The following is a 25,172-nucleotide window of genomic DNA, read 5'->3' as shown; positions in this document are numbered from 1 at the left end:
AGAAGGGGAAATGCTTTTTCAAAAAGTAAGATACATCATTTTTGAAGAGAGGAAAAATGCACCAGACTTACTGTAAATGAGTACGACCTTAGCAGTAGGATTAACAAACAGCTACTTCCTCACCTCCACCACAAGAAGGTTTTCATTTTTATTTTCCAGAAGGTTCTGGTACGACGTCACAGAGGAGCTGCGGTGGTGTGACGTCGCGTTGACGTAATAACAGAAAGGCGAAAGTGACGGAAGTGTTTTTTTTATTTGGTTCGGCGATCAGTGGATGTTTCTAGACGGGCCGGGTGTGTAGAAGTCGAAGTTAAAGTGGCGGAAGGGACCCAGAGCCAAGAGGTGAGAGTGGGAATTCGGCCTTAAACGACACCTTTTGCGGACTTCACCACCCCCCCCCTCCTCCTCCCCCCGTTCCCAAACGGATACAGCGGTCGCTTTGTCAGACTCGCGCAAAAAAAAAACCCATGCAGAATGAAACAAAATGGGGGAGGGAAGCCGCGCGGCTCTGTTTATATGAGTTTTAAAGCATAGAGCAGCGGCCGTGAGAGCAGCGGCTAGGTTGTCCGAGTGTAAAACCGCCCGGCATTTGATGGCGAGCGCTGCTCCGTCCTCTCATTTTGCGGGGGGCGGGGGGGGGGGGGGGGAAGAAAGAGGTAGAGAGACCGCAGGCCCGTGTGTCGCCGACAGCGACGAGCCAGGCCGCAATATCGCGAGGCTATTATAAAGCCCCGAGGCTAACCTGAATATGAGTGCGGCAAGACGGCCGCTTGTCATTCCCCGCAGCGGGGACTGTAGCAGCAGTAGCAGCAGCCGCAGCCTCCGCTTCTACGTGTGAGCGCCGAGATTAAATGGGGAGCAAGGACGGTAGGCTTATGTTTCAGGTCTATAACCCTTCGACTGAGTGTTTCCAGTATTTTCTGGCTTTGTTTTAATGTCCACCATCTGCAATATTTTGCTTTTTGTTTTTGAGATTAAATGGGGCCTCCGCGGCCTAATTCGCATTTCCCCTTCGATAACGTGGCTAGAATAAGCTCCTTTGTGTCGCTGCTGCTTTTTTTTCCCAACTCTCTTCATTCTTTAACCCTCCCCCCTCTCCTGCATAAGGAACCGAGGCAATCAATCAAACTGGAAGCTGATGGTTTCTAGCCCTTTTCCCCACCATATGGTAGATAGTCTTTGCTCCTTTTTTTTCAAGTAAATCGTGTGTAATCTTTTTATATGGAAATTGGCACGTTTCTTTTGACTCTTCCTAGTCAACCTATTTCTATTGCGTAAGGTTTATAAGACTGGGTCTGTTAAGCTATCCAGTAGTCAACAGATTTGCGGATTTCTTGTTTTTTCTGATTCACTAGCTCATAAATTCTGTGTTTCTTTTGCATGGATAGCAGACATTGTCCTTTGGAAGTTAGCACAAGGAGTCCCTGGGACTGTTAATAGTTGCAGAGTACCCCCCCCCTTCTAAATAAAAGTTTGAAAACCGCAGTAGTTTTCCTTATTTTAATTGGAAAACAAATTCCACAGAGTAACTTGGTGTGATCAAGTGGCAAGTATGTTGCAACCTCTGGCTTTTGAGCTATGTGATAAGCGTATGCACTAAAAAACTATTTTGTTTTATTCTTGTAGATGGGAAATTTGTCAATTAAAGTAGGGGAACTGTTTTTTTATGAAACCCTAAGGATTGCAGGTGAGGGAGTACTTTGTACAGAAAGTGATTCCCAGGTGTTATTTCCATTTTCTTTGCAATTTTGCTTTTTATAGAAAGACTTGTACTTCTAACTTTCTTTTTGTTTCAAAGCTATGTTATCTTTTTAGTGCTGCGATTGGACTTGCTTATTTGTTCAGCTCCTGTTCACTTTACTGTGTTGAACTATAGCATCAGCTTTAAGACAAAACGTACTATTTTTGTTCCCCCAACACTTACCTACATCTCGATCATTAATAAAAATTTGAACATACCTTGTACATTTCCTCTTGTTTCAAAACAAGTATAAATGGAAAGGAAAAACTACCAGGAGGAGTATCTTCTCCACATATTTATACCCCCACATACAAGTACAGATGTATTTTTTAATTCCACTTCTGCAGCACCAATCTCATTCCACTTCCCACATTGGGGAGGGGAGCATGGTGACTGGGTGCCTTCCCAAAGCACAGGACATCTTGTACATTGTTAGCTCTGTAAGCAAATATATATGGGTTTTGGTTAATATTAAACTGTGGACTGCTGGCTTCATTATCATTTTAGTTAATGCATCATGGAATTAGAAAAATTGCTTCAGTAATTATGCTAAACTGTAACTAATAGACTAATGGAGACTAAAAGTTTTAAGGTTTTAATTTTTTTCCCAAAGAATGAAAGGTTGTAAAATGCTTGCAGGTAAGTATGGTAATTAAGCAAAAAACTTGCCAGTTCTCAAACTCTGATACTTTCCTTTCTCATTTGCAGCTGTGAAATAAAAATACATACATTTTTACATGTTTGAACATGAAAGAGTAAACAATCATTTGTAAATTAAATAGACCTGTCCTTGAAGCATTTGGTTATCTTTCTTTTAAAAAGGAACAAACTGAGTAACATTTCTTGTAAACACTGTTCCATTATTCACTGCTCCCAATAGTTGACTGCATTTCTGTTATTTATCTCAAGTAAGATAAAACAAAATTATCTAGTTAATATAGGATAAGTATGTTTACTAATGTACCCTCTGCACAAACAGAAGGGGCTATAGCAATGGACTGTCCTATCTCCTATAGCCAGTGGGGCAACTGAGTGCAGACCATAAGGCAGCCTAGGGAGAACTATTAAGAGCTTCAGTCAAAAAGGTTAAAATCTGATCTTCTATTGTCTCTTTCCCATTCTCTAATTAGTATTTACTTTGCATTATTTATAACCTATTTTGGCTTTACTCATTTGCTTGGCTTTACTCATTTGCTTGGCTTTACTCATTTGCTTGGCTTTACTCATTTGCTCGGCTTTACTCATTTGCTCGGCTTTACTCATTTGCTCGGCTTTACTCATTTGCTCGGCTTTACTCATTTGCTCGGCTTTACTCATTTGCTCGGCTTTACTCATTTGCTCGGCTTTACTCATTTGCTCGGCTTTACTCATTTGCTCGGCTTTACTCATTTGCTCGGCTTTACTCATTTGCTCGGCTTTACTCATTTGCTCGGCTTTACTCATTTGCTCGACTTTACTCATTTGCTCGACTTTACTCATTTGCTCGACTTTACTCATTTGCTCGACTTTACTCATTTGCTCGACTTTACTCATTTGCTCGACTTTACTCATTTGCTCGACTTTACTCATTTGCTCGACTTTACTCATTTGCTCGACTTTACTCATTTGCTCGACTTTACTCATTTGCTCGACTTTACTCATTTGCTCGACTTTACTCATTTGCTCGACTTTACTCATTTGCTCGACTTTACTCATTTGCTCGACTTTACTCATTTGCTCGACTTTACTCATTTGCTCGACTTTACTCATTTGCTCGACTTTACTCATTTGCTCGACTTTACTCATTTGCTCGACTTTACTCATTTGCTCGACTTTACTCATTTGCTCGACTTTACTCATTTGCTCGACTTTACTCATTTGCTCGACTTTACTCATTTGCTCGACTTTACTCATTTGCTCGACTTTACTCATTTGCTCGACTTTACTCATTTGCTCGACTTTACTCATTTGCTCGACTTTACTCATTTGCTCGACTTTACTCATTTGCTCGACTTTACTCATTTGCTCGACTTTACTCATTTGCTCGACTTTACTCATTTGCTCGACTTTACTCATTTGCTCGACTTTACTCATTTGCTCGACTTTACTCATTTGCTCGACTTTACTCATTTGCTCGACTTTACTCATTTGCTCGACTTTACTCATTTGCTCGACTTTACTCATTTGCTCGACTTTACTCATTTGCTCGACTTTACTCATTTGCTCGACTTTACTCATTTGCTCGACTTTACTCATTTGCTCGACTTTACTCATTTGCTCGACTTTACTCATTTGCTCGACTTTACTCATTTGCTCGACTTTACTCATTTGCTCGACTTTACTCATTTGCTCGACTTTACTCATTTGCTCGACTTTACTCATTTGCTCGACTTTACTCATTTGCTCGACTTTACTCATTTGCTCGACTTTACTCATTTGCTCGACTTTACTCATTTGCTCGACTTTACTCATTTGCTCGACTTTACTCATTTGCTCGACTTTACTCATTTGCTCGACTTTACTCATTTGCTCGACTTTACTCATTTGCTCGACTTTACTCATTTGCTCGACTTTACTCATTTGCTCGACTTTACTCATTTGCTCGACTTTACTCATTTGCTCGACTTTACTCATTTGCTCGACTTTACTCATTTGCTCGACTTTACTGTGTTTTAACTGTTCGAATTAACATTGGTTTCCATTTTGCTGGTGTACATTTTGTTTGCACATGTGTGGGAGCATGCGTTGCTACAGTGAGGCTGGTATAGTTGAGGATCAGGGTGTTTGATGCTGGAGAGGGAGAAGGAAAAAAAGAGAAGTGTGGAAGTGGGTGATGGTGATAGTTGGGTAGGAATGTTTAGGGGCTGTCTACCTTGTCTTGGCGTGCAGTTGTATGAATGTGGAATTTTGAGTTGTGTTTTCTCCTTATGGTCCTTGATATTTCTCTTTTTAAAAAAGAAATACCCTGTCTTTTTTGTGTTTACACCATTATCCCATGCTTTCTGGAATGGGGACCCAAGTAAAATTAGCTGAAATGGTTCCTTGGTCTGTTTTCCAGCTGAATGGGAGACTGAATATTGAAGATTAATTTTGTTCTGTAATTGGAGTGACTAGCTAAAGCTTTCTTTTGCAGGCCAACATGTGAAAGCTGAAAGTGCCCCAAAAGAGTAGGTGTACCAAAACAATACTTTGCATTTGTATTGTACTTTTTTGAACGTAAAGATCCCTAGGTACTTCACAGTTGTACACAAGGAAAACGGGTGTTGAGCCTAGAAGCGGCTGGCTGAAGGCTTGGTCTGAGGAGGGTTTTTAAAGATGGAGCAAGGGATGGTGAGGTTTAGGGATAGTGTTCAGGGTAGGGACAAGGTGGCTGGTCTTCCATCAATCGTTTGGCAAAAGGAAGAGAGATACACAAACGCCAGTTAGAAATTGACCATTTTAAAAGTTAAAACAATTTTTTTGTACTATTTATTTCTTGTGATTCAGGCGTGCTGGTTTTAATATGTTCTAAACTTCAAAGGATGATTGTAGGATGTTGCAATGATTATGTAAATTTTAAGGCAGGAAAGAAGAGGGGATAAAAGGACTATAATGAACTGTCTTAATTTTTGATAAGCAAACTGTTCTGATGGTACATTAACTAGGACCTGCTTTCCAAACCATAACTCCTGAGGAAACGAATATGATACTGAGGTTACATGTTGAGTGCATTTATTAAAAGAAATGAATGGACCCTGCTGAATAAAATCAGAGTGGTACAGAATGGGTCTTCCCTTACATATAGTTGATTTTTGCTTCATTAAATATAATGTAAATTACAGATTGGGTGCATTAGTTTGAGATGATTGAGTGATGACTGTTGGTAGAATTTGGGGCCCTGTATCTCAGGAGGGCAGTGTTTGGGATGGGGAAGGAAATTAGACTACAGATGAAGTTGCATTATGTTGACTCTGCTTTCTACTTTTTCTTTTTCTTTTTCTCAAGTTTGGCTACCTACTCCATAAACTTAATATAGCCAGTTAAATTTTGTAGCTTAATATGATTGCAAGTGGAACCTCTTGGGTTTGATTTTCCTGTCCTTGTATCTAAAAATCTCCAATGTTGTAACTGCTCTTAATATTTGGGACCCATGCTGACCGTCTGGAAAAGTAACCTTTTTCTTCTGATTGGTCCAATCTCATTAAATATTTCCTTTGTAGAGTTTCCCAGTTTTCTTTCCCTGAAGGCAGTGGCATGGTGACTCTTGCTTGGGTGTAACCTAGTGGTTGCTGCCAACTCGAAAGGACCTTGCTGAAACAGCTATACTTGCTGTAATCTTGTAAAGGGAGTGTTGGCAAGCTGCCTAACTAGCTTGGACAGAGGGTGATGTGGATGAGCCTGAGCTTGTCCTTGCTCAACACTGGCAATCCACAATTTAGCATTGGGTCACTTTGTAACAATCCAAAGCAAGAACCTGCCTGACTTTCTCTTTCTCTTTCTTGGTGTTATGCAACCAATGTATACTGTATCAAATTCAACTGCCCAGACTCTGGAATTCCCTGTATAAAATTTCAATAACATTGTTTTGTACCTGGAAATAGTCATTGTATTGCTACGAGTAAACATGGATCTTGCAACTATTGAGGCTTCATGTTGTATGAAGATTAATCCTAATATAAAGGTCGGAAATTAATTTATGGGAACTGCTATGAACCACTAGAGAATGAAATAACATAGAATTGCAGTTGAGCAATTGGGAATACCTCTGTTTAAAACTGATTTGCATTCATTTGAATACAAGTAAAATTAAAAGAACTGAGGTTTCAGTTGTCCAGCTCTAATTTTAATGAATTTAGCTGTGGGCAATCGGTGCACTGATATAACATCAGAGTGGAACACTTGAGTGCTCGTGATCATAATCTCAGAATTGTATTGTGACATGGGCCAGAACAGAGAATCAAAAATGTTCTGCATAAAGCTGAGTTGATAATTCATTGGTACGGTCTAAATTTGGACGGTTCTTGTACAAGAAACAATGTATTTTAGCCATGTAGGGCTTCAGTTCTGATTCTTTCATCACCTGAAAAACCTTTTTTCAAGTTCCATGCATGAAACATCTGCAGAGAACATTCTCCATACTTCATTTGTTCTAGAAATTTTTATTTTTTTTATTTGTTCATGGGATGTGGGCGTCGCTGGCATTTATTGCCCATCCCTAATTGCCTTTGAGAAGGTGGTGGTGAGCCGCCGCCTTGAACCGCTGCAGTCCATGTGGTGAAGGTTCTCCCACAGTGCTGTTAGGAAGGGAGTTCCAGGATTTTGACCCAGCGACAATGAAGGATCGGCGATATATTTCCAAGTCGGGATGGTGTGTGACTTGGAGGGGAACGTGCAGGTGGTGGTGTTCCCATGTACCTGCTGCTCTTGTCCTTCTAGCTGGTAGAGGTCGTGGGTTTGGGAGGTGCTGTCGAAGAAGCCTTGGCGAGTTGCTGCAATGCATCCTGTGGATGGTACACACTGCAGCCACAGTGTGCTGGTGGTGAAGGGAGTGAATGTTTAGGGTGGTGGATGGGGTGCCAATCAAGAGGGCTGCTTTGTCCTGGATGGTGTCGAGCTTCTTGTGTTGTTGGAGCTGCACTCATCCAAGCATGTGGAGAATATTCCATCACAATCCTGACTTGTGCCTTGTAGATGGTAGAAAGGCTTTGGGGAGTCAGGAGGTGAGTCACTCGCCGCAGAATACCCTGCCTCTGACCTGCTCTTGTAGCCACGGTATTTATGTGGCTGGTCCAGTTAAGTTTCTGGTCAATGTTGACCCCCAGGATGTTGATGGTGGGGGATTCGGTGATGGTAATGCCATTGAATGTCAAGGGGAGGTGGTTAGACTCTCTCTTGTTGGAGATGGTCATTGCCTGTCACTTGTCTGGTGCGAATGTTACTTGCCACTTATGAGCCCAAGCCTGGATGTAGCAGTCAGACTGGGGAGAGGGCTTTGCATCTATTGCACTATGGTACTACAACACTTCCATCTTGTAATACCTGATGTATATTGCAGTAGAACAATTCTGGATTGGTGGCAGGACCTACAGATGTCTGGTCTTCTCTTTTGACCCCTGTGTCCCATCACTTCTCTCCATTTAAAAATCTTCTCAAAACCCATCTTTTTGATCAAGCTTTGGTTTACCCCTCCGAATTTCTCTGCATTGCTTGGCATTTGTTCCTCTGTTTCCATTTATAAAGTGCATTTGGATGTTTTTAAGATTAAAATGCTGTGTAAATTGTTGGATACCAGTATAAACCAGGCTGTATGACAAAGTGAGCAACTTTGTTAGTGCTATTATGTCTATTTTTAAATGACTGCTACGAATGAGATGTACTTAATCATGGGACTGTGGGAAAACTAAGTGCCAAGGATCAGTATAGAACTGCAAGACTCATTGTTCTATTTATAAAGGGTTTGCAAGAATATGCACAGGGTCATGCCATGCCAAGCATGTCAGATAACATTTTAGAATGTAAATGCTCTGGAGCCTACTGCAAATAAAACTCTGCTTTTAATATGCTTAATTTTTGTGCCTATATTTTGAAGATTCAGACATTTGGTGTACTACATATAAAAGATTCCTAGTTGTGTAAACGTTCAGTGGGGCTAAATGTTAAAATGTTCATCTAAAGATGATAAATGCATAGCAAGGTTATAGCCGAACTTTGAGAGAAACCAGCAAATTCCATCTGGTCCCTTCATGAGTAGTGTTCACTTAACTTGAACAAATTTCTATAGCATCTTTTATGTAACTGTTCCAGGATTCTTTACAGTGGGGTTGGAAGATTTGAGCAGGAAGGAGAGTAGTCAGGAAAGTTGGTTGAAAACCTGGTCAGAGGTAGGTTTGCTGGCAGTCGATGTAGGGGAGAGACATAGTAAGAGATTGAGTGCTCTTTTAAAACTGCCATCATCACCCCCTCCTCCAGGACTGGAGAATTTTAGCTATGAGGAAAGATTGGATAGGCTGGAGTAGTTTTCTTTGGAACAAAGGAGGCTGAGGGGAGATTTAATTGAGGTATATAAAATTATGACAGGACTAGGTAGAGTGGATAGGGAGGACCTATTTTCCCTTAGCAGTGAGGTCAGTGACCAGGGCATAGATTTAAAGTAATTGGTAGAAGGATTAGACTGGAGCTGAGGAGAAATTTTTTCACCCACAGGGTGGTAGGGGCCTGCAATTCACTGCCTGAAAGAGTGGTAGAGGCAGAAACCCTCATCACATTTAAAAAGTACCTGGAAATGCACTTGAAGTGCCATAACCTACAAGGCTATGGACTAAGTGCTGGAAAGTGGGATTAGGCATGATAGATCTTTTTCGGCAGGCATAAACACGATGGGCTGAATGGCCGCCTTCTGTGCTGTTAAATTTCTATGATTCTATGAAATCCACCTTCAACCAGATATGTCATCTCCAAAATCTACGCGCATCTTTCCTGCATTTCCGTGTTTGTCTCCAGTCATGCTTCCACTCCTGCTGGAGTGCAAACGGCCCTCATCAAAGTCATAAATGACACCCTCTGTGACTGGGGTGCACTATCCCTCCTCAACCTCTCTGCAGCCCCCCTCTACTTCCTCCACGTTGTCAGACTGCTTGTCCGACACCCAGCCTTGGATGAGCTACATTTTCCTTCAATTAAATATTGGGAAGACCAAAACCTCTGTCAAAAGGCCCCACCACAAACTGCGTACACTTGCCACTGATTCCAACCCCGCCTGGCCACTGTCTCAGGCTGACCCAGACTGTTTGCAACCTTTGTGTCATATTCCACCCCAAGCTGAGCTTCTGACCTCCTCACCACCGCCACAAAAACCTGTGCAAATCCTCTGCCTCTGCCTCTACCTCATCCCATCTGCTGCTGAAACCCTTACCTATGCCTTTGTCACCTGGTTGTCTTTTAGGTTTATAAATTCATTTTGGTTTTGATACAGCTGCTAGTTTAGGGGCAGAGTTTGAACTACGGACCTCTCAATTCAAAGTCACTTAATTCAATTTAAAAAAAAATTAGAACTTAGTTCTATATCTGCTTGCTTAATTCAAATTATTGGATAATCTACTTTAGCATAAAATACTTGAATTATCAGAAATAGCCTGTATTGTGACTATCTTAAGCATTTGATTATTAAATGTTCATAGATCTTGACATTATTACTTTGATAGCAAAGTTAAGCTGCTTGGTTTCAGTTTCCAGTACTGATCATTGTTTATGATGTGGAGATGCCGGTGATGGACTGGGGTTGACAATTGTAAACAATTTTACAACACCAAGTTATAGTCCAGCAATTTTATTTTAAATTCACAAGCTTTCGGAGGAAGGAGGTAGCCTCCGAAAGCTTGTGAATTTAAAATAAAATTGCTGGACTATAACTTGGTGTTGTAAAATTGTTTACAATGATCATTGTTTAGACAGTTTTTCTGGATGTTTTGTACATTGGTAGAGTTACATATCTTTTTTATATAGTGGTCTTTTAAGAGATCTTGTGCTTCTTTAATGGCATGTGGTTATATAAATTGCAGAATGGGATTCTGTTATCTGAAGTCTGGAGTCTTTCATAACTTCAAGCTTTGTATGTTTGTGAAAGCTTGCAGAAAAGCTAAGCAGAATCTGAACAGGGGATTTACTCAATTTAAAGCTGTTTTTGTTAGTAAAAACTATTCTACGTGTAGTGCTTTCAGCAGATTTGCATTGTGTGCATCTTTGCAACAAAACTGTCAATTTAAATGGTGCATGGTGCATACCTATAGAAGTGACAAGTGAATTTTTGTTGCTTTATGAAGTGTCTCTATTATGTGGGAATCCATTTGAACTAGTCTGTATTTCCAGAAGCGCAGATGCATGACTGTTAATGCTCCACTTAATGCTGTTAACCTTCCTTTACAGTAGAGGGCACTAAGAATATCCCAACACTGGACAAACAGGGGACTCTCGGGGGGGGGGGGGGGGGAGGAGCTAAATACGATTAAAATCACTCAGGAGATGGTACTCAGTAAAATAATGGGACTCAAGGCGGATAAATCCCCTGGACCTGATGGCTTCCATCCTAGGGTCTTGAGGGAAGTGGCAGTAGGGATTGTGGATGCTTTGGTGATAGTTTTCCAAAATTCCCTGGACTCAGGAGAGGTCCCGGCAGATTGGAAAACTGCTAATGTAACACCGTTATTTAAAAAGGGTAGTAGGCAGAAGGCTGGAAATTATAGGCCAGTTAGCTTAACATCTGTGGTGGGTAAAATTTTGGAGTCTATTATTAAGGAGACAGTAACGGAACATTTAGATAAGCATAATTTAATAGGACAAAGTCAGCATGGCTTTATGAAGGGGAAGTCATGTCTGACAAATTTGCTTGAGTTCTTCGAGGATATAACGTATAGGGTGGATAAAGGGGAACCAGTGGACGTAGTGTATTTGGACTTCCAGAAGGCATTCGACAAGGTGCCACATAAAAGATTATTACTTAAGATAAAAAATCACGGGATTGGGGGTAATATTCTGGCATGGGTAGAGGATTGGTTATCGAACAGGAAGCAGAGAGTTGGGATAAATGGTTCATTTTCGGACTGGCAACCAGTAACCAGTGGTGTTCCACAGGGGTCGGTGCTGGGTCCCCAACTCTTTACAATCTATATTAACGATTTGGAGGAGGGGACCGAGTGCAACATATCAAAATTTGCAGATGATACAAAGATGGGAGGGAAAGTAGAGAGTGAGGAGGACATAAAAAACCTGCAAGGGGATATAGACAGGCTGGGTGAGTGGGCGGAGATTTGGCAGATGCAATATAATATTGGAAAATGTGAGGTTATGCACTTTGGCAGGAAAAATCAGAGAGCAAGTTATTTTCTTAATGGCGAGAGACTGGAAAGTACTGCAGTACAAAGGGATCTGGGGGTCCTAGTGCAAGAAAATCAAAAAGTTGGTATGCAGGTGCAGCAGGTGATCAAGAAAGCCAACGGAATGTTGGCTTTTATTGCTCGGGGGATAGAATATAAAAACAAGGAGGTATTGCTGCAGTTATATAAGGTATTGGTGAGACCGCACCTGGAATACTGCATACAGTTTTGGTCTCCATACTTAAGAAAAGACATACTTGCTCTCGAGGCAGTACAAAGAAGGTTCACTCGGTTAATCCCGGGGATGAGGGGGCGGACATATGAGGAGAGGTTGAGTAGATTGGGACTCTACTCATTGGAGTTCAGAAGAATGAGAGGCGATCTTATTGAAACATATAAGATTGTGAAGGGTCTTGATCGGGTGGATGCAGTAAGGATGTTCCCAAAGATGGGTGAAACTAGAACTAGGGGGCATAATCTTAGAATAAGGGGCTGCTCTTTCAAAACTGAGATGAGGAGAAACTTCTTCACTCAGAGGGTGGTCGGTCTGTGGAATTTGCTGCCCCAGGAAGCTGTGGAAGCTACATCATTAGATAAATTTAAAACAGAAATAGACAGTTTCCTAGAAGTAAAGGGAATTAGGGGTTATGGGGAGCGGGCAGGAAATTGGACATGAAGCTGAGTTCGGATCGGTCAATGCCCTGTGGGTGGCGGAGAGGGCCCAGGGGCTATGTGGCCGGGTCCTGCTCCGACTTCTTGTGTTCTTTAGATTTGTGGTTGGGATCAGATCAGCCATGATCTTATTGAATGGCGGAGCAGGCTCGAGGGGCCGATTGGCCTACTCCTGCTCCAATTTCTTATGTTCTTATGTTCCTCACTTCACTCAACTGGAAGTATAAACTCCAGATCTTATAGGTGCAGAGGCAGTGATGCATCAGGTCATGAACATAATATGAATTATAGCAAGAATCATTGTATTGGAAAATGAAATCTCACCTACCTATAAGTATTGCTTTTGATTTTCTGTACAGAGTTCTTAATCTAAATTCTGTATGGAGTTGCATCATGCTCTTGTAGCATATTGTGAAAGCGATTCAGACAAAAATGACAGCATTATCTCCATAAAGTACAGGAGGGCCATTCAGCCCATCTTTCCTTGTCTGTCTCATAGGTGAACCCTAGCTCCTTACATCCATTTCACTTGCCCAGATATGTAGGTAAAATTTGTAGTGTCCAGGGTCTGAATAGAGAATCTGCTTCAATTTATTTTATTAAGTGATCTGACATGATCCTTTTTGGAAAATGCCAGAAAAACTCAGTCTAGACTCTGACTAGACTATAACTGACAAACTTTTTAAAACACAAGAGTATGCAAGTATGTAGAATGAAAGAAATAGCAGGAATGCTAGCTCCTCCATTAGTGGGAAATAAGTTTGTGCCGACTGCTCTAAACTATTATGTATAAAAATATTTTTCTTTTTCCCCTTGTTGGCACAGACTCCTCAATTTCAACAAGATTGGTCGATTAAATAATAAGTTCAGAAAAGTGATGGGAGCGAACCAGATTTGAATAAATTAAGAGCTGTCAAAGAAATAGTTGAATAAATTCCACAGGCTGTTTGTATTTGAGTCATGAAATTTGGCATCTCGTGTACACCAGCAAGACAATCTGACTAGAACCTAACGAGTGTATCAAGTTAATCTGGGATGTGATTTGTGAGTGAAGCTGGTTTTTAATGCTTTGTGCATGGTAGATTTAAAGAAGCCACTATCATGTTAATCATAGAATCATAGATAACATAGATATCATGCTAAATCTTGGGGATCTCATCATTGCGTCTAACTGCTTCTTGATTGATTACAATGTTTCCGCTTCCACTGCTCTCCATTTCATCATACTTTGTGAAGGATGTATGTCCTGAACTTGCCTTTTATCAGTTTGTACATTTGTCTTGCAGTCGAGGTTTATCTCCTCTTTTCCACTTAGCACTCCAAGTTACTTAAGACTTCTCTTTTATCCTCCTTTTCAAGGGTGAAAATTCTGAGTGCCTCATAACTCACTCCTTTGTTACGAGACATAAGCCTTATGGCTCTTTCTGCATTCTCTCCACAGCTTGGATGCTTCCCTTGCATTTTGGTTAGAATTGAAAACAATTTTGGTGGTTCTTTGCAACTAAACCATGAAAATAGAAGTACATGGGAGTTGGGGGGTGGGGGTGCAGTGTAAGTAGCTACTGTACAGCAGTGGGGCAGCTGCAGAGTTAAACTCCATGTACTTAAATATTTTTCAGAACCTGTTCAACATCCCTGATTGTTTCAAGACAACTATAAATTGCTGTTTAGCAAATTGCTAAGCTTTGCGATGTTCATCTGAGCACCTTTTTATTACGTTGCCTGATCTGAAGTTGGAAACGTAGCATCGGTGAGTTTGAATAACAATTGTACGTGTCAGTCCTGAGGCCAAATGCTTCAACATGACTACAGTTATTTGCTCATCACCACAGGCCAATTGCGCAGACCTCATTAGGTGGTGCTCTGTTTTTGGAATGATGCATGATGATAGAAGATGTTCACAAATTTTGCAGCAACTCTTTCAGCTTCTTGACATCTGAATACACTAAAATACTCAATTAAAATTTTTGAATTGTGTAACTTGTATCATTGTAGGGTTTTCCATCTTGAAGAACTAAATCGTTAAAGATGGTGGAATACTACCAGGTATTAGGAGTCCCAAAAAATGCCTCTCCAGATGAAATTAAAAAATCGTAAGTCTATATTCCATAAATGTTCATTTTAAGCATTAAAAGTGTCATGGCATTAACAATCTCAGCTTATTTTAATGGTTCTTGATTCTATGCAATGATCTGAGGTGTTTGAAGGCAGACAATAGTTCACATTTTATATAAATGTGGGAAGCTGATCTGAAATGTAAAATTTAATTTTTTATAAAACTTTTTTGTCTCTTTTCTCTCTCAATCCAATCTTACTTTCCCTCTCTTTTTCTCTTTCTGTACCTAATTTGACATTGAGTTCACCCACTCTAATTTGCACTTCAGTCCTTCCACTGTTTATTTCACAACCCTTCAATCTGGTTCAGGGAATAAACACCGTTGGTTGCCCTGATCACTCAGGTTCCAGATGCGCTGTTTCCCTCGGTGTGCCGTTATCAGCTCGCACTTTCAGCACAAAATTTTAAAGACTAAACGTGGTTAGATGCCCTGCTACAGCAAATTATGGCCCATACTATTTGTAAAATGCTGTGATGACATCTAGTGATCGAAAATTGGTACTGCTCATATTAACCCAGAACTGGGCTTGAGACTGGCTTAGTTTTTTTTTAATCGCTCCACTGTCTCCGTTTCATTTGAAGAGTTGACTGTTTTCCTTTCATGGCTGAATTTTGGATTTTTCCAAATGTATTATATAGCCCCATTCTTAATGTTCTGTAAAATGCAATAGATTGCGCTCATGCAGTGTTAATATTTTATAATGTTAAAATAGTCTGGTCCTTGGGTTACTGTAAATGTGATATGAGGAAACATTTTCTTCTCAGGTTGGTGACTTCACCAGCTTACAGTTCCACAGGCGGCAGTGCTTCTTTAATACCTCACTCAACTGGTTACAATTGAACTGAGATAGTAAGGGTCCTTCCACTAAACCGTAGGGAAGTAATGTAACAGCTGATCCCACCCATGCTAGGAACAATACATGTCTATGATTGGTATCGCAACGTGTTGTGTGCACTACCACTGTGCTAAATGGGATAGATTCAGAACAGATCTAGCAGCTCAAAACTAGGCATCCATGAGGCGCTGTGGGCCATCAGCAGCAGCAGAATTGTATTCCAGCACAATCTGTAATCTTATGGCCTGGCATATTCCTCACTCCACCATTACCAACGAGTACGGTAGCGTAGTGGTTATGTTACTGGACTAGTAATCCAGAGGCCTGGACTAAAATCCAGAGTCATGAGTTCAAATCCCGCCACGGCAGCTGGCGAATTTAAATTCAATTAATTAATTAAATAAAAATCTGGAATTAAAATACTAGTATCAGTAATGATGGCCATGAAACTACCGGATTGTCGTAAAAACCCATCTGGTTCACTAATGTCCTTACCCGGTCTGGCCTATATGTGACTCCAGATGTGGTTGATTCTTAATTGCCCTCTGAAATGGCCTAGCAAGCCACTCAGTTGTAAAATCTCGCTACGAAAAGTCATAAGAATAAAAAAAACGGATGGACCACCCGGCATCAGACCACTAGGCAACGGACACGACAACGGCAAAACACCAAGCCCAGTCGACCCTGCAAGGTCCTCCTTACTAACATCTGGGTACTTGTGCCAAAATTGGGAGAGCTGTCCCACAGACTAGTCAAGCAACAGCCTGACATAGTCATACTCACAGAATCATACCTTTCAGCCAATGTCCCAGACTCTTCCATCACCATCCCTGGGTATGTCCTGTCCCACCGACGGGACAGACCCACCAGAGGTGGCGGTACAGTGATATACAGTCAGGAGGGAGTGGCCCTGGGAGTCCTCAACATTGACTCTGGACCCCATGAAATATCAAGGCATCAGGTCAAACATGGGCAAGGAAACCTCCTGCTGATTACCACCTACCGCCCTCCCTCAGCTGATGAATCAGTCCTCCTCCATGTTGAGCACCACTTGGAGGAAGCACTGAGGGTAGCAAGGGCACAAAATGTACTCTGGGTGGGGGACTTCAATGTCCATCACCAAGAGTGGCTCGGTAGCACCACTACTGACCGAGCTGGCCGAGTCCTGAAGGACATAGCTGCCAGACTGGGCCTGCGGCAGGTGGTGAGCGAACCAACACGAGGGAAAAACTTACTTGACCTCGTCCTCACCAATCTACCTGTCGCAAATGCATCTGTCCATGACAGTATTGGTAGGAGTGACGACCGCACAGTCCTCGTGGAGATGAAGTCCCGTCTTCACACTGAGGACACGTGTTGTGTGGCACTACCACCGTGCTAAATGGGATAGATTCAGAGCAGATCTAGCAGCTCAAAACTGGGCATCCATGAGGCACTGTGGGCCATCAGCAGCAGCAGAATTGTATTCCAGCACATTCTGTAACCTCATGGCCCGGCATATTCCTCACTCTGCCATTACCAACAAGCCAGGGGATCAACCCTGGTTCAATGAGGAGTGTAGAAGAGCATGCCAGGAGCAGCACCAGGCGTACCTAAAAATGAGGTGCCAACCTGGTGAAGCTACAACTCAGGACGACATGCATGCTAAACAGCGGAAGCAACATGCTATAGACAGAGCTAAGCGATTCCACAACCAACGGATCAGATCAAAGCTCTGCAGTCCTGCCACATCCAGTCGTGAATGGTGGTGGACAATTAAACAACTAACGGGAGGAGGAGGCTCTGCAAACATCCCCATCCTCAATGATGGCGGAGTCCAGCACGTGAGTGCAAAAGACAAGGCTGAAGCGTTTGCAACCATCTTCAGCCAGAAGTGCCGAGTGGATGATCCACATCAGCCTCCTCCCGATATCCCCACCATCACAGAAGCCAGTCTTCGGCCAATTCGATTCACTCCACGTGATATCAAGAAACGGCCGAGTGCACTGGATACAGCAAAGGCTATGGGCCCCGACAACATCCCAGCTGTGGTGCTGAAGACTTGTGCTCCAGAACTAGCTGTGCCTCTAGCCAAGCTGTTCCAGTACAGCTACAACACTGGCATCTACCCGACAATGTGGAAAATAGCCCAGGTATGTCCTGTCCACAAAAAGCAGGACAAATCCAATCCGGCCAATTACCGCCCCATCAGTCTACTCTCAATCATCAGCAAAGTGATGGAAGGTGTCATCAACAGTGCTATTAAGCAGCACTTACTCACCAATAACCTGCTCACCGATGCTCAGTTTGGGTTCCGCCAGGACCACTTGGCTCCAGACCTCATTACAGCGTTGGTCCAAACATGGACAAAAGAGCTGAATTCCAGAGGTGAGGTGAGAGTGACTGCCCTTGACATCAAGGCAGCATTTGACCGAGTGTGGCACCAAGGAGCCCTAGTAAAATTGAAGTCAATGGGAATCGGGGAAAACTCTCCAGTGGCTGGAGTCATACCTAGCACAAAGGAAGATGGTAGTGGTTGTTGGAGGCCAATCATCTCAGCCCCAGGACATTGCTGCAGGAGTTCCTCGGGGCAGTGTCCTAGGCCCAACCATCTTCAACTGCTTCATCAATGACCTTCCCTCCATCATAAGGTCAGAAATGGGGATGTTTGCTGATGACTGCACAGTGTTCAGTTCCATTCGCAACCCCTCTAATAATGAAGCAGTCCAAGCCCGCATGCAGCAAGACCTGGACAACATCCAGGCTTGGGCTCATAAGAGGCAAGTAACATTCGCACCAGATAAGTGCCAGGCAATGACCATCTCCAACAAGAGAGAGTCTAACCACCTCCCCCTGACATTCAACGGCATTACCATCACCGAATCCCCCACCATCAACATCCTGGGGGTCACCATTGACCAGAAACTTAACTGGACCAGCCATATAAATACTGTGGCTATAAGAGCAGGTCAGAGGCTGCGTATTCTGCGGCGAGTGACTCACCACCTGACTCCCCAAAGCCTTTCCACCATCTACAAGGCACAAGTCAGGAGTGTGATGGAATACTCTCCACTTGCTTGGATGAGTGCAGCTCCAACAACACTCAAGAAGCTCGACACCATCCAAGATAAAGCAGCCCGCTTGATTGGCACCCCATCCACCACACTAAACGTTCACTCCCTTCACCACCGGCGCATTGTGGCTGCAGTGTGTACCATCCACAGAATGCACTGCAGCAACTCGCCAAGGCTTCTTCGACAGCACCTCCCAAACCCGCGACCTCAACCAGCTAGAAGGACAAGAGCAGCAGGCACATGGGAACAACACCACCTGCACGTTCCCCTCCAAGTCACACACCATCCTGACTTGGAAATATATCGCCGTTCCTTCATTGTCGCTGGGTCAAAATCCTGGAACTCCCTTCCTAACAGCACTGTGGGAGAACCGTCACCACACGGACTGCAGCGGTTCAAGGCGGCGGCTCACCACCACCTTCTCGAGGGCAATTCGGGATGGGCAATAAATGCTGGCCTCGCCAGCGACGCCCACATCCCGTGAACGAATTTTAATAAAAAAGCAAGCCAGGGGATCAACCCTGGTTCAATCAGGAGTGTAGAAGAGCATGCCAGGTGTAGCACCAGGCGTACCTAAAAATGAGGTGCCAACCTGGTGAAGCTACAGCACAGGACTACATGCATGCTAAACAATGGAAGCAACATGCTATAGACAGAGTTAAGCGATTACACAACCAACGGATCAGATCAAAGTTCTGCAGTCCTACCACATCCAGTCGTGAATGGTGGTGGACAATTAAACAACTAACGGGAGGAGGAGGGTCTGTGAACATCCCCATCCTTAATGATGGCTGAGTCCAGCACGCGAGTGCAAAAGACAAGGCTGAAGCATTTGCAACCATCTAAAGCCAGAAGTGCCGAGTGGATGGCCTATCTCGGCCTCCTCCCGATATCCCTACCAACACAGAAGCCAGTCTTCAGCCAATTTGATTCACTCCACGTGATATCAAGAAACGGCTGAGTGCACTGGATACAGCAAAGACTATGAGCCCCGACAGTATCCCGCCTGTAGTGCTGAAGACTTGTGCTCCAGAACCAGCCGCGCCTCTAGCCAAGCTGTTCCAGTACAACTACAACACTGACATCTACCCGACAATGTGGAAAATTGCCCAGGTATGTCCTGTCCACAAAAAGCAGGACAAATCCAATCCGGCCAATTACTGCCCATCAGTCTACTCTCAATCATCAGCAAAGTGATAGCACTGTCGATGACACCTTGTATCAAGCGGCACTTACTCACCAATAACCTGCTTACCGATGCTCAATTTGGGTTCTGCCAGGACCACTCAGCTCCAGACCTCATTACAGCCTTGGTCCAAATGTGGACAAAAGAACTGAATTCCAGAGGTGAGGTGAGAGTGACTGCCCTTGACATCAAGGCAGCATTTGACAGTGTGGCACCAAGGAGCCCTAGTAAAATTGAAGTCAGTGGGAATTGAGGAAAACTCTTTAGTGGCTGGAGTCATACCTAGCACAAAGGAAGATGATGATGGTGGTTGTTGAGGCCAATCATCTCAGCCTCAGGACATTGCTGCAGGAGTTCCTCAGGGCAGTGTCCTCGGTCCAGCCAACTTCAGCTACTTCATCAATGACCTTCCCTCCATCATAAGGTCATAAATGGAGATGTTCGCTGATGATTGCAGAGTGTTCAGTTCCATTCGCAACCCCTTAGATAATGACGCAGTCCGTTCCTGCATGCAGCAAGACCTGGGCAACGTCCAGGCTTGGGCTGATAAGTGGCAAGTAACATTCATGCCAGACAAATGCCATGCATTGACCACCTCCCTTTGACATTCAACTGCATTACTGTCGCCAAATCTCCCACCAACAACATCCTGGGGGTTACCATTGACCAGAAACTTAACTGGACCAGCCACATAAATACTATGGCTACAAGAGCAGGTCATAGGCTGGGTATTCTGCAGCAAGTAACTCATCTTCTGACTGCCCAAAGACTTTCCACCATCTACAAGGCACAAGTCAGGAGTATGATGGAATATTCTCCACTTGTCTGGATGAGTGCAGCTCGACACCATCCAGGACAAAGCAGTGCACTTGATTGGCACCCCATCCACCACCCTAAACATTCACTTCCTTCATCACCAGTGCACCGTGGCTGCAAATGTGTACAGTCTACAGGATGCACTGCAGCAACTCCCCAAGGCTTCTTTGACAGCACGTCCCAAACCTGCGACCTCTACCACCTAAAAGGACAAGGGCAACAGGCACATGGGAAAAACACCACCTGCACGTTTCCCTCCAAGCACACACCATCCCAACTTGGAAATATATCGCCATTCCTTCATAATCGTTGGGTCAAAATCCTGGAACTCCCTACGTAACAGCACTGTGGGAGAACCTTCACCACACAGACTGCAGCAGTTCAAGAAGGCAGCTCATCACCACCTTCTCTAGGGCAATTAGGGATGGGCAATAAATGCTGGCCTTGCCAGCTATGCTCACATCCCATGAACAAATTTTTTTTTTAAATCCAGAAGGAATCCTTGGCTGATCAAGTGGGGAACTGTGGCATTTTTTTTACTCTTCTTTGGACAACCTGTGGTTAGAGGCCAATTGCAATACTTGTTACTGTTTTCTGTTTCTGACCTTTTCTAAAATTAGTAAGTAGAAACTACCTAAAATTCTTAGACCGCTTGACAGGGTAGATGCCGAGGCTCTGTTTCCACTGGCTGGAGAGTCTAGAACTAGGGGTTATAGTGTCAAGATAAGGGGTCGGCCATTTAGGACCAAGGTGAGGAAAAATTTCTTTGCTCAGGGCCGTGAATCGTAGAATAATAGAAATATACAACACAGAAGGCGGCCATTGTGTCCGTGCCGGCCGAAAAAGAGCTATCTAGCTTAATCCCACTTTCCAGCACTTGGTCTGTAGCCCTGTAGGTTATGGCACTTCGTGTATATTCCAAGTACCCTTTTCATTGAGTTGTGGATTTCTGCCTCTACCACCCTTTTCAGGCAGTGAGTTCCAGAACCCCCCCCACCGGGTGAAAAAATTTCTCCTCCGTTCCCGTCCAATCCTTCTACCAATTATTTTAAATCTATGCCCCCTGGTCACTGACCCCTCTGCTAAGAGAAATACGTCCTCCCTATCCACACTTTCTGGTCCCGTCATAATTTTACGTACCTCAATTAAATCTCCCCGCAGCCTCCTTTGTTCCAAAGGAAACAACCCCAGCCTATCCAATCTCTTCTCCTAGCTAAAATTCTCCAGCCCTGGCAACATCCTCGTAAATCTCTGTACCCTCTCTGGTGCAATCACACCTTTCCTGTAATGTGGTGACCAGAACTGTATGCAGTACTCAAGCTATGGCCTAACCAATGTTTTGTACAGTTCTAGCATAACACCCCTGCTGTTATATTCAGTGCCTCTGCTAATAAAGGAAAGTACCCCGTATGCCTTTTCAACCTCCTTATCTACCTCTCCTGCTACTGTCAGGGATCTGTGGACATGCACTCGGTCCCTCACTTCCTTTACACCTCTCAGTCCACAATAAATGGAAGGATACTCCCTTGCCTTTTTTTGCCCTCCCCAAATGCATTACCTCACAGTTCTCTAGATTGAATTCCATTTGCCACTTTTCTGCCCACCTGACCAGTCCATTGATATCTTCCTGCAGTCCACAGTTTTCCTTCTCGCTATCAACCACATGGCCAATTTTTGTATCATCTGCAAACTTCTTGATCAAGCCTCCCATATTCAAGTCCAAATCATTCATATATACCACAAAAAGCAAGGGACCTAGTACTGAGCCTTCCAGTCACAAAAACACCCGTCAACCATTACCCTTTGTTTCCTGCCACTGTGCCAATTTTGGATCCAACTAGCTACTTTCCCTTGGATCCCATGGGCTTTTACTTTTCTGACCAGTCTGCCATGTGGGACCTTGTCAAAAGTGTTGCTAAAATCCATGTACACTACATCAAATGCACGACCCTCCTGTTACCTCCTCAAAAAATTCAATCAAGTCAGACGTGACCTTTCCTTAACAAATCCATGTTGATTGTCCTTGATTAACCTGTGCTTTTCTAAATGACTATTTATGCTGTCCCTCAGAATCGATTCCAATAATTTGCCCAACACAGAGGTAAGACTGACAGGCCTATAATTACTCGGTCTATTTCGTTCTCCCTTTTTTGTCAAGGGAAAAAGATTATTGAAGACAAATGTTAGGTCCCTTACAGTCAGAAATGGGGGAAATTATAATGGGGAACAAAGAAATGGCAGAACAATTAAACACATACTTTGGTTCTGTCTTCACAAGGGAGGACCCAAATAACTTCCTGGAATGTTAGGGAACCAAAGGTCTAATGAGAGGGGGGAACTGAAGGAAATCAGTATTAGTAAAAAAAAAAATAGTGCTAGCGAAAATATTGGGGCTAAAGGCTGACAAATCCCCAGGGCCTGATGATCTACATCCCAGAGTACTAAAGGAAGTGGCCCTGGAAATAGTGGATTCATTGGTGGTCATCATCCAAAATTCTATAGACTCTGGAACAGTTCTTACAGATTGGAGGGTGGCAAATATAACCCCACTATTTAAAAAAAAGAGGGAGGGGGAAAAAACAGGGAATTACTGACCATTTAGCCTAACATCAGTAGTGGAGAAAATGTTAGAGTCCATTATAAAAGATGTGATAACACAACACTTGGAAGGCATTAATGGGATTGGACAAAGTCAGCATGGGTTTATGAAAGGGAAATCATGCTTAACAAATCTACTGGAGTTTTTTTGAGGATGTAACTAGTAGAATAGATAGGGGAGAACCAGTGGATGTGGTGTGCTTGGATTTTCAGAAGGCTTTTGATAAGGACCCACACAAGAGGTTAGTGTGCAAAATTAAAGCACATGGGATTGGGGGGAATATACTGGCATGGATTGATCTCAACCAGAGAGTAGGAATAAATGGGTCTTTTTCCGGGTGGCAGGCAGTGACTAGTGGGGTACCGCAGGGATCAGTGCTTGGGGCCCCAGCTATTCACAATATATATCAATGACAACACAAAGCTGGGGTGTTCTGTGAGCTGTGAGGAGGATGCAAAGAGGCTCCAATGTGATTTAGACAAGTTGGGTGAGTGGGCAAGAACATGGCAGATGCAGTATAACATGGATAAATGTGAGGTTATCCACTTTGGTTGTAAAAACAGAAAGGCAGATTATTATCTGAATGGTGATAGATTGGGAAAAGGGGAGGTGCAACGAGACCTGGGTGTCCTTGTACACCAGTCGCTGAAAGCGAGCATTCAGGTGCAGCAAGCAGTTAGGAAGGCGAATGGTATGTTGGCATTCATTGCAAGAGGATTTGAGTACAGGAGCAGGGATGTCTTACTGCAGTTTTACAGGACCTTGGTGAGACCACATCTGGAGTATCGTGTGCCGTTTTGGTCTCCTTATCTGAGGAAGGATGTCCTTGCCATGGAGGGAGTGCAACGAAGGTTTAGCAGACTGATTCCTGGGATGGCAGGACTGACGTATGAGGAGAGATTGGGTCGACTACGCCTATATTCACTAGAGTTTAGAAGAATGAGAGGTGATCTCATCGAAATATATAAAATTCTGACAGGACTAGACAGACTAGATGCAGGGAGGATGTTCCTGATGGCTGGGGAGTCCAGAACCAGGGGTCACAGTCTCCGGGGTATGCCATTTAGAACCGAGATGAGGAGAAATTTCTTCACTCAGAGGGTGGTGAACCTGTGGAATTCTCTACCACAGAAGGCAGTGGAGGCCAAGTCATTAGATGTATTCAAGAAGGAGATAGATATATTTCTTAATGCTAAAGGGATATGGGGGAAAAAGTGGGAACAGGGTACTGAGTTAGACGATCAGCCATGATCATTTTGAATGGCGGAGCAGGCCCGAAGGGCCGAACGGCCTACTCTTGCTCCTATTTTCTATGTTTCTATGTTTTTAAACAACGGTAGAACGTTAGCAGACGTCCAATCCTCCGGCACCATGCCTGTAGTCAGGGAGGATTGGAAAGTGATGGTCAGAGCCTCCGCTATTTCATCCCTTGCTTCTCTTAGCAGCCTGGGATACATTTCATCCAGGCCTGGCAACTTATCCTACTTTCAAAGATGCTAATCCCCTTAATACTTCCTCTCATTATGTTTATCCCATCCAATATGTCACACTCCTCCTCCTTAACTACAATCTCTATATCTTCCCCCTCTTTTGTGAAGACAGACACTAAGTATTCATTAAGAGCCATACCCACATCTTCCACCTCCACACATAGGTTACCTTTTTGGTTTCTAATAGGCCCTACTCTTTCCTTAGTTATCCTCTTGCTCTTTATATAAACATTTTTGGGTTTTCCTTAATTTTACTGGCCAATATTTTTTCATGCCCTCTCTTTGCTTTCCTAATTTCCTTTTTTAATTTCATCCCTGCACTTTCTATACTCCTCTAGGCTTTCTGCAGTATTGAGCTCTTTGTGTCTGACATAAGCTTCCCTTTTTTGCCTTATCTTAGCCTGTATGCTCCTTGTCATCCAGGGGACTCCAGATTTTGCATTCCCACCCTTTTTTCTTTGTGGGAACATGTTTACTCTGAACCCCTTGAATGCCTCCCACTGCTCTGACACTGATTTACCTTCAAGTAGCTGTTTCCAGTCCACTTTTGCTAAATCATGTCTCAGCTTAGTAAAATTGGCCTTTCCCCAATTTAGAACTTTTACTCCTGTTCTATCTTTGTCCTTTTCCATAACTATGCTAAATCTAACTGAATTGTGATCACTGCCACCAAAATGCTCTCCCACTGATACTCCTTCCACCTGCCCAGCTTCATTCCCTAAAACTAAATCCAGAACTGTTCTCTTTTTTTTCACCCCACCCCACCCCCGGTTCGGCTTGCTAAGTACTGGCTAAAAAGGTTCTCCTGAATGTAATTTAAGAATTCTGCACCCTCT

At 43.3% G+C, this 25,172-nt stretch overlaps 1 protein-coding gene across 6 annotated transcripts in view; it reads left to right on the top strand.

Annotated features, from left to right (window-relative positions):
• The first annotated feature begins 212 nt into the window (after nucleotides 1-212).
• The window catches only part of dnajb6b (DnaJ heat shock protein family (Hsp40) member B6b), a 146,383-nt gene continuing 121,423 nt past the window's right edge, over nucleotides 213-25,172 (top strand). For 2 of the 6 annotated variants that reach the window (XM_068008163.1, XM_068008155.1), the window contains exons 1-3: nucleotides 215-342; nucleotides 13,860-13,990; nucleotides 14,236-14,333. In XM_068008163.1, coding sequence (XP_067864264.1) covers nucleotides 14,269-14,333 — 65 coding nt within the window. In that variant the 5' untranslated portion in view covers nucleotides 215-342; nucleotides 13,860-13,990; nucleotides 14,236-14,268. Of the gene's footprint in view, nucleotides 343-733; nucleotides 868-13,859; nucleotides 13,991-14,235; nucleotides 14,334-25,172 lie in introns of those variants that run through there. The other 4 variants (XM_068008190.1, XM_068008199.1, XM_068008171.1 and 1 more) reach the window with 4 other exon arrangements.

The sequence above is a fragment of the Heptranchias perlo genome, chromosome 2 (genome assembly GCF_035084215.1).
Source record: "Heptranchias perlo isolate sHepPer1 chromosome 2, sHepPer1.hap1, whole genome shotgun sequence".
NCBI lineage: Eukaryota > Metazoa > Chordata > Chondrichthyes > Hexanchiformes > Hexanchidae > Heptranchias > Heptranchias perlo.
Note: the sequence above shows the minus strand (reverse complement) of the source record. Positions and strands in the feature narration are given on the sequence as shown.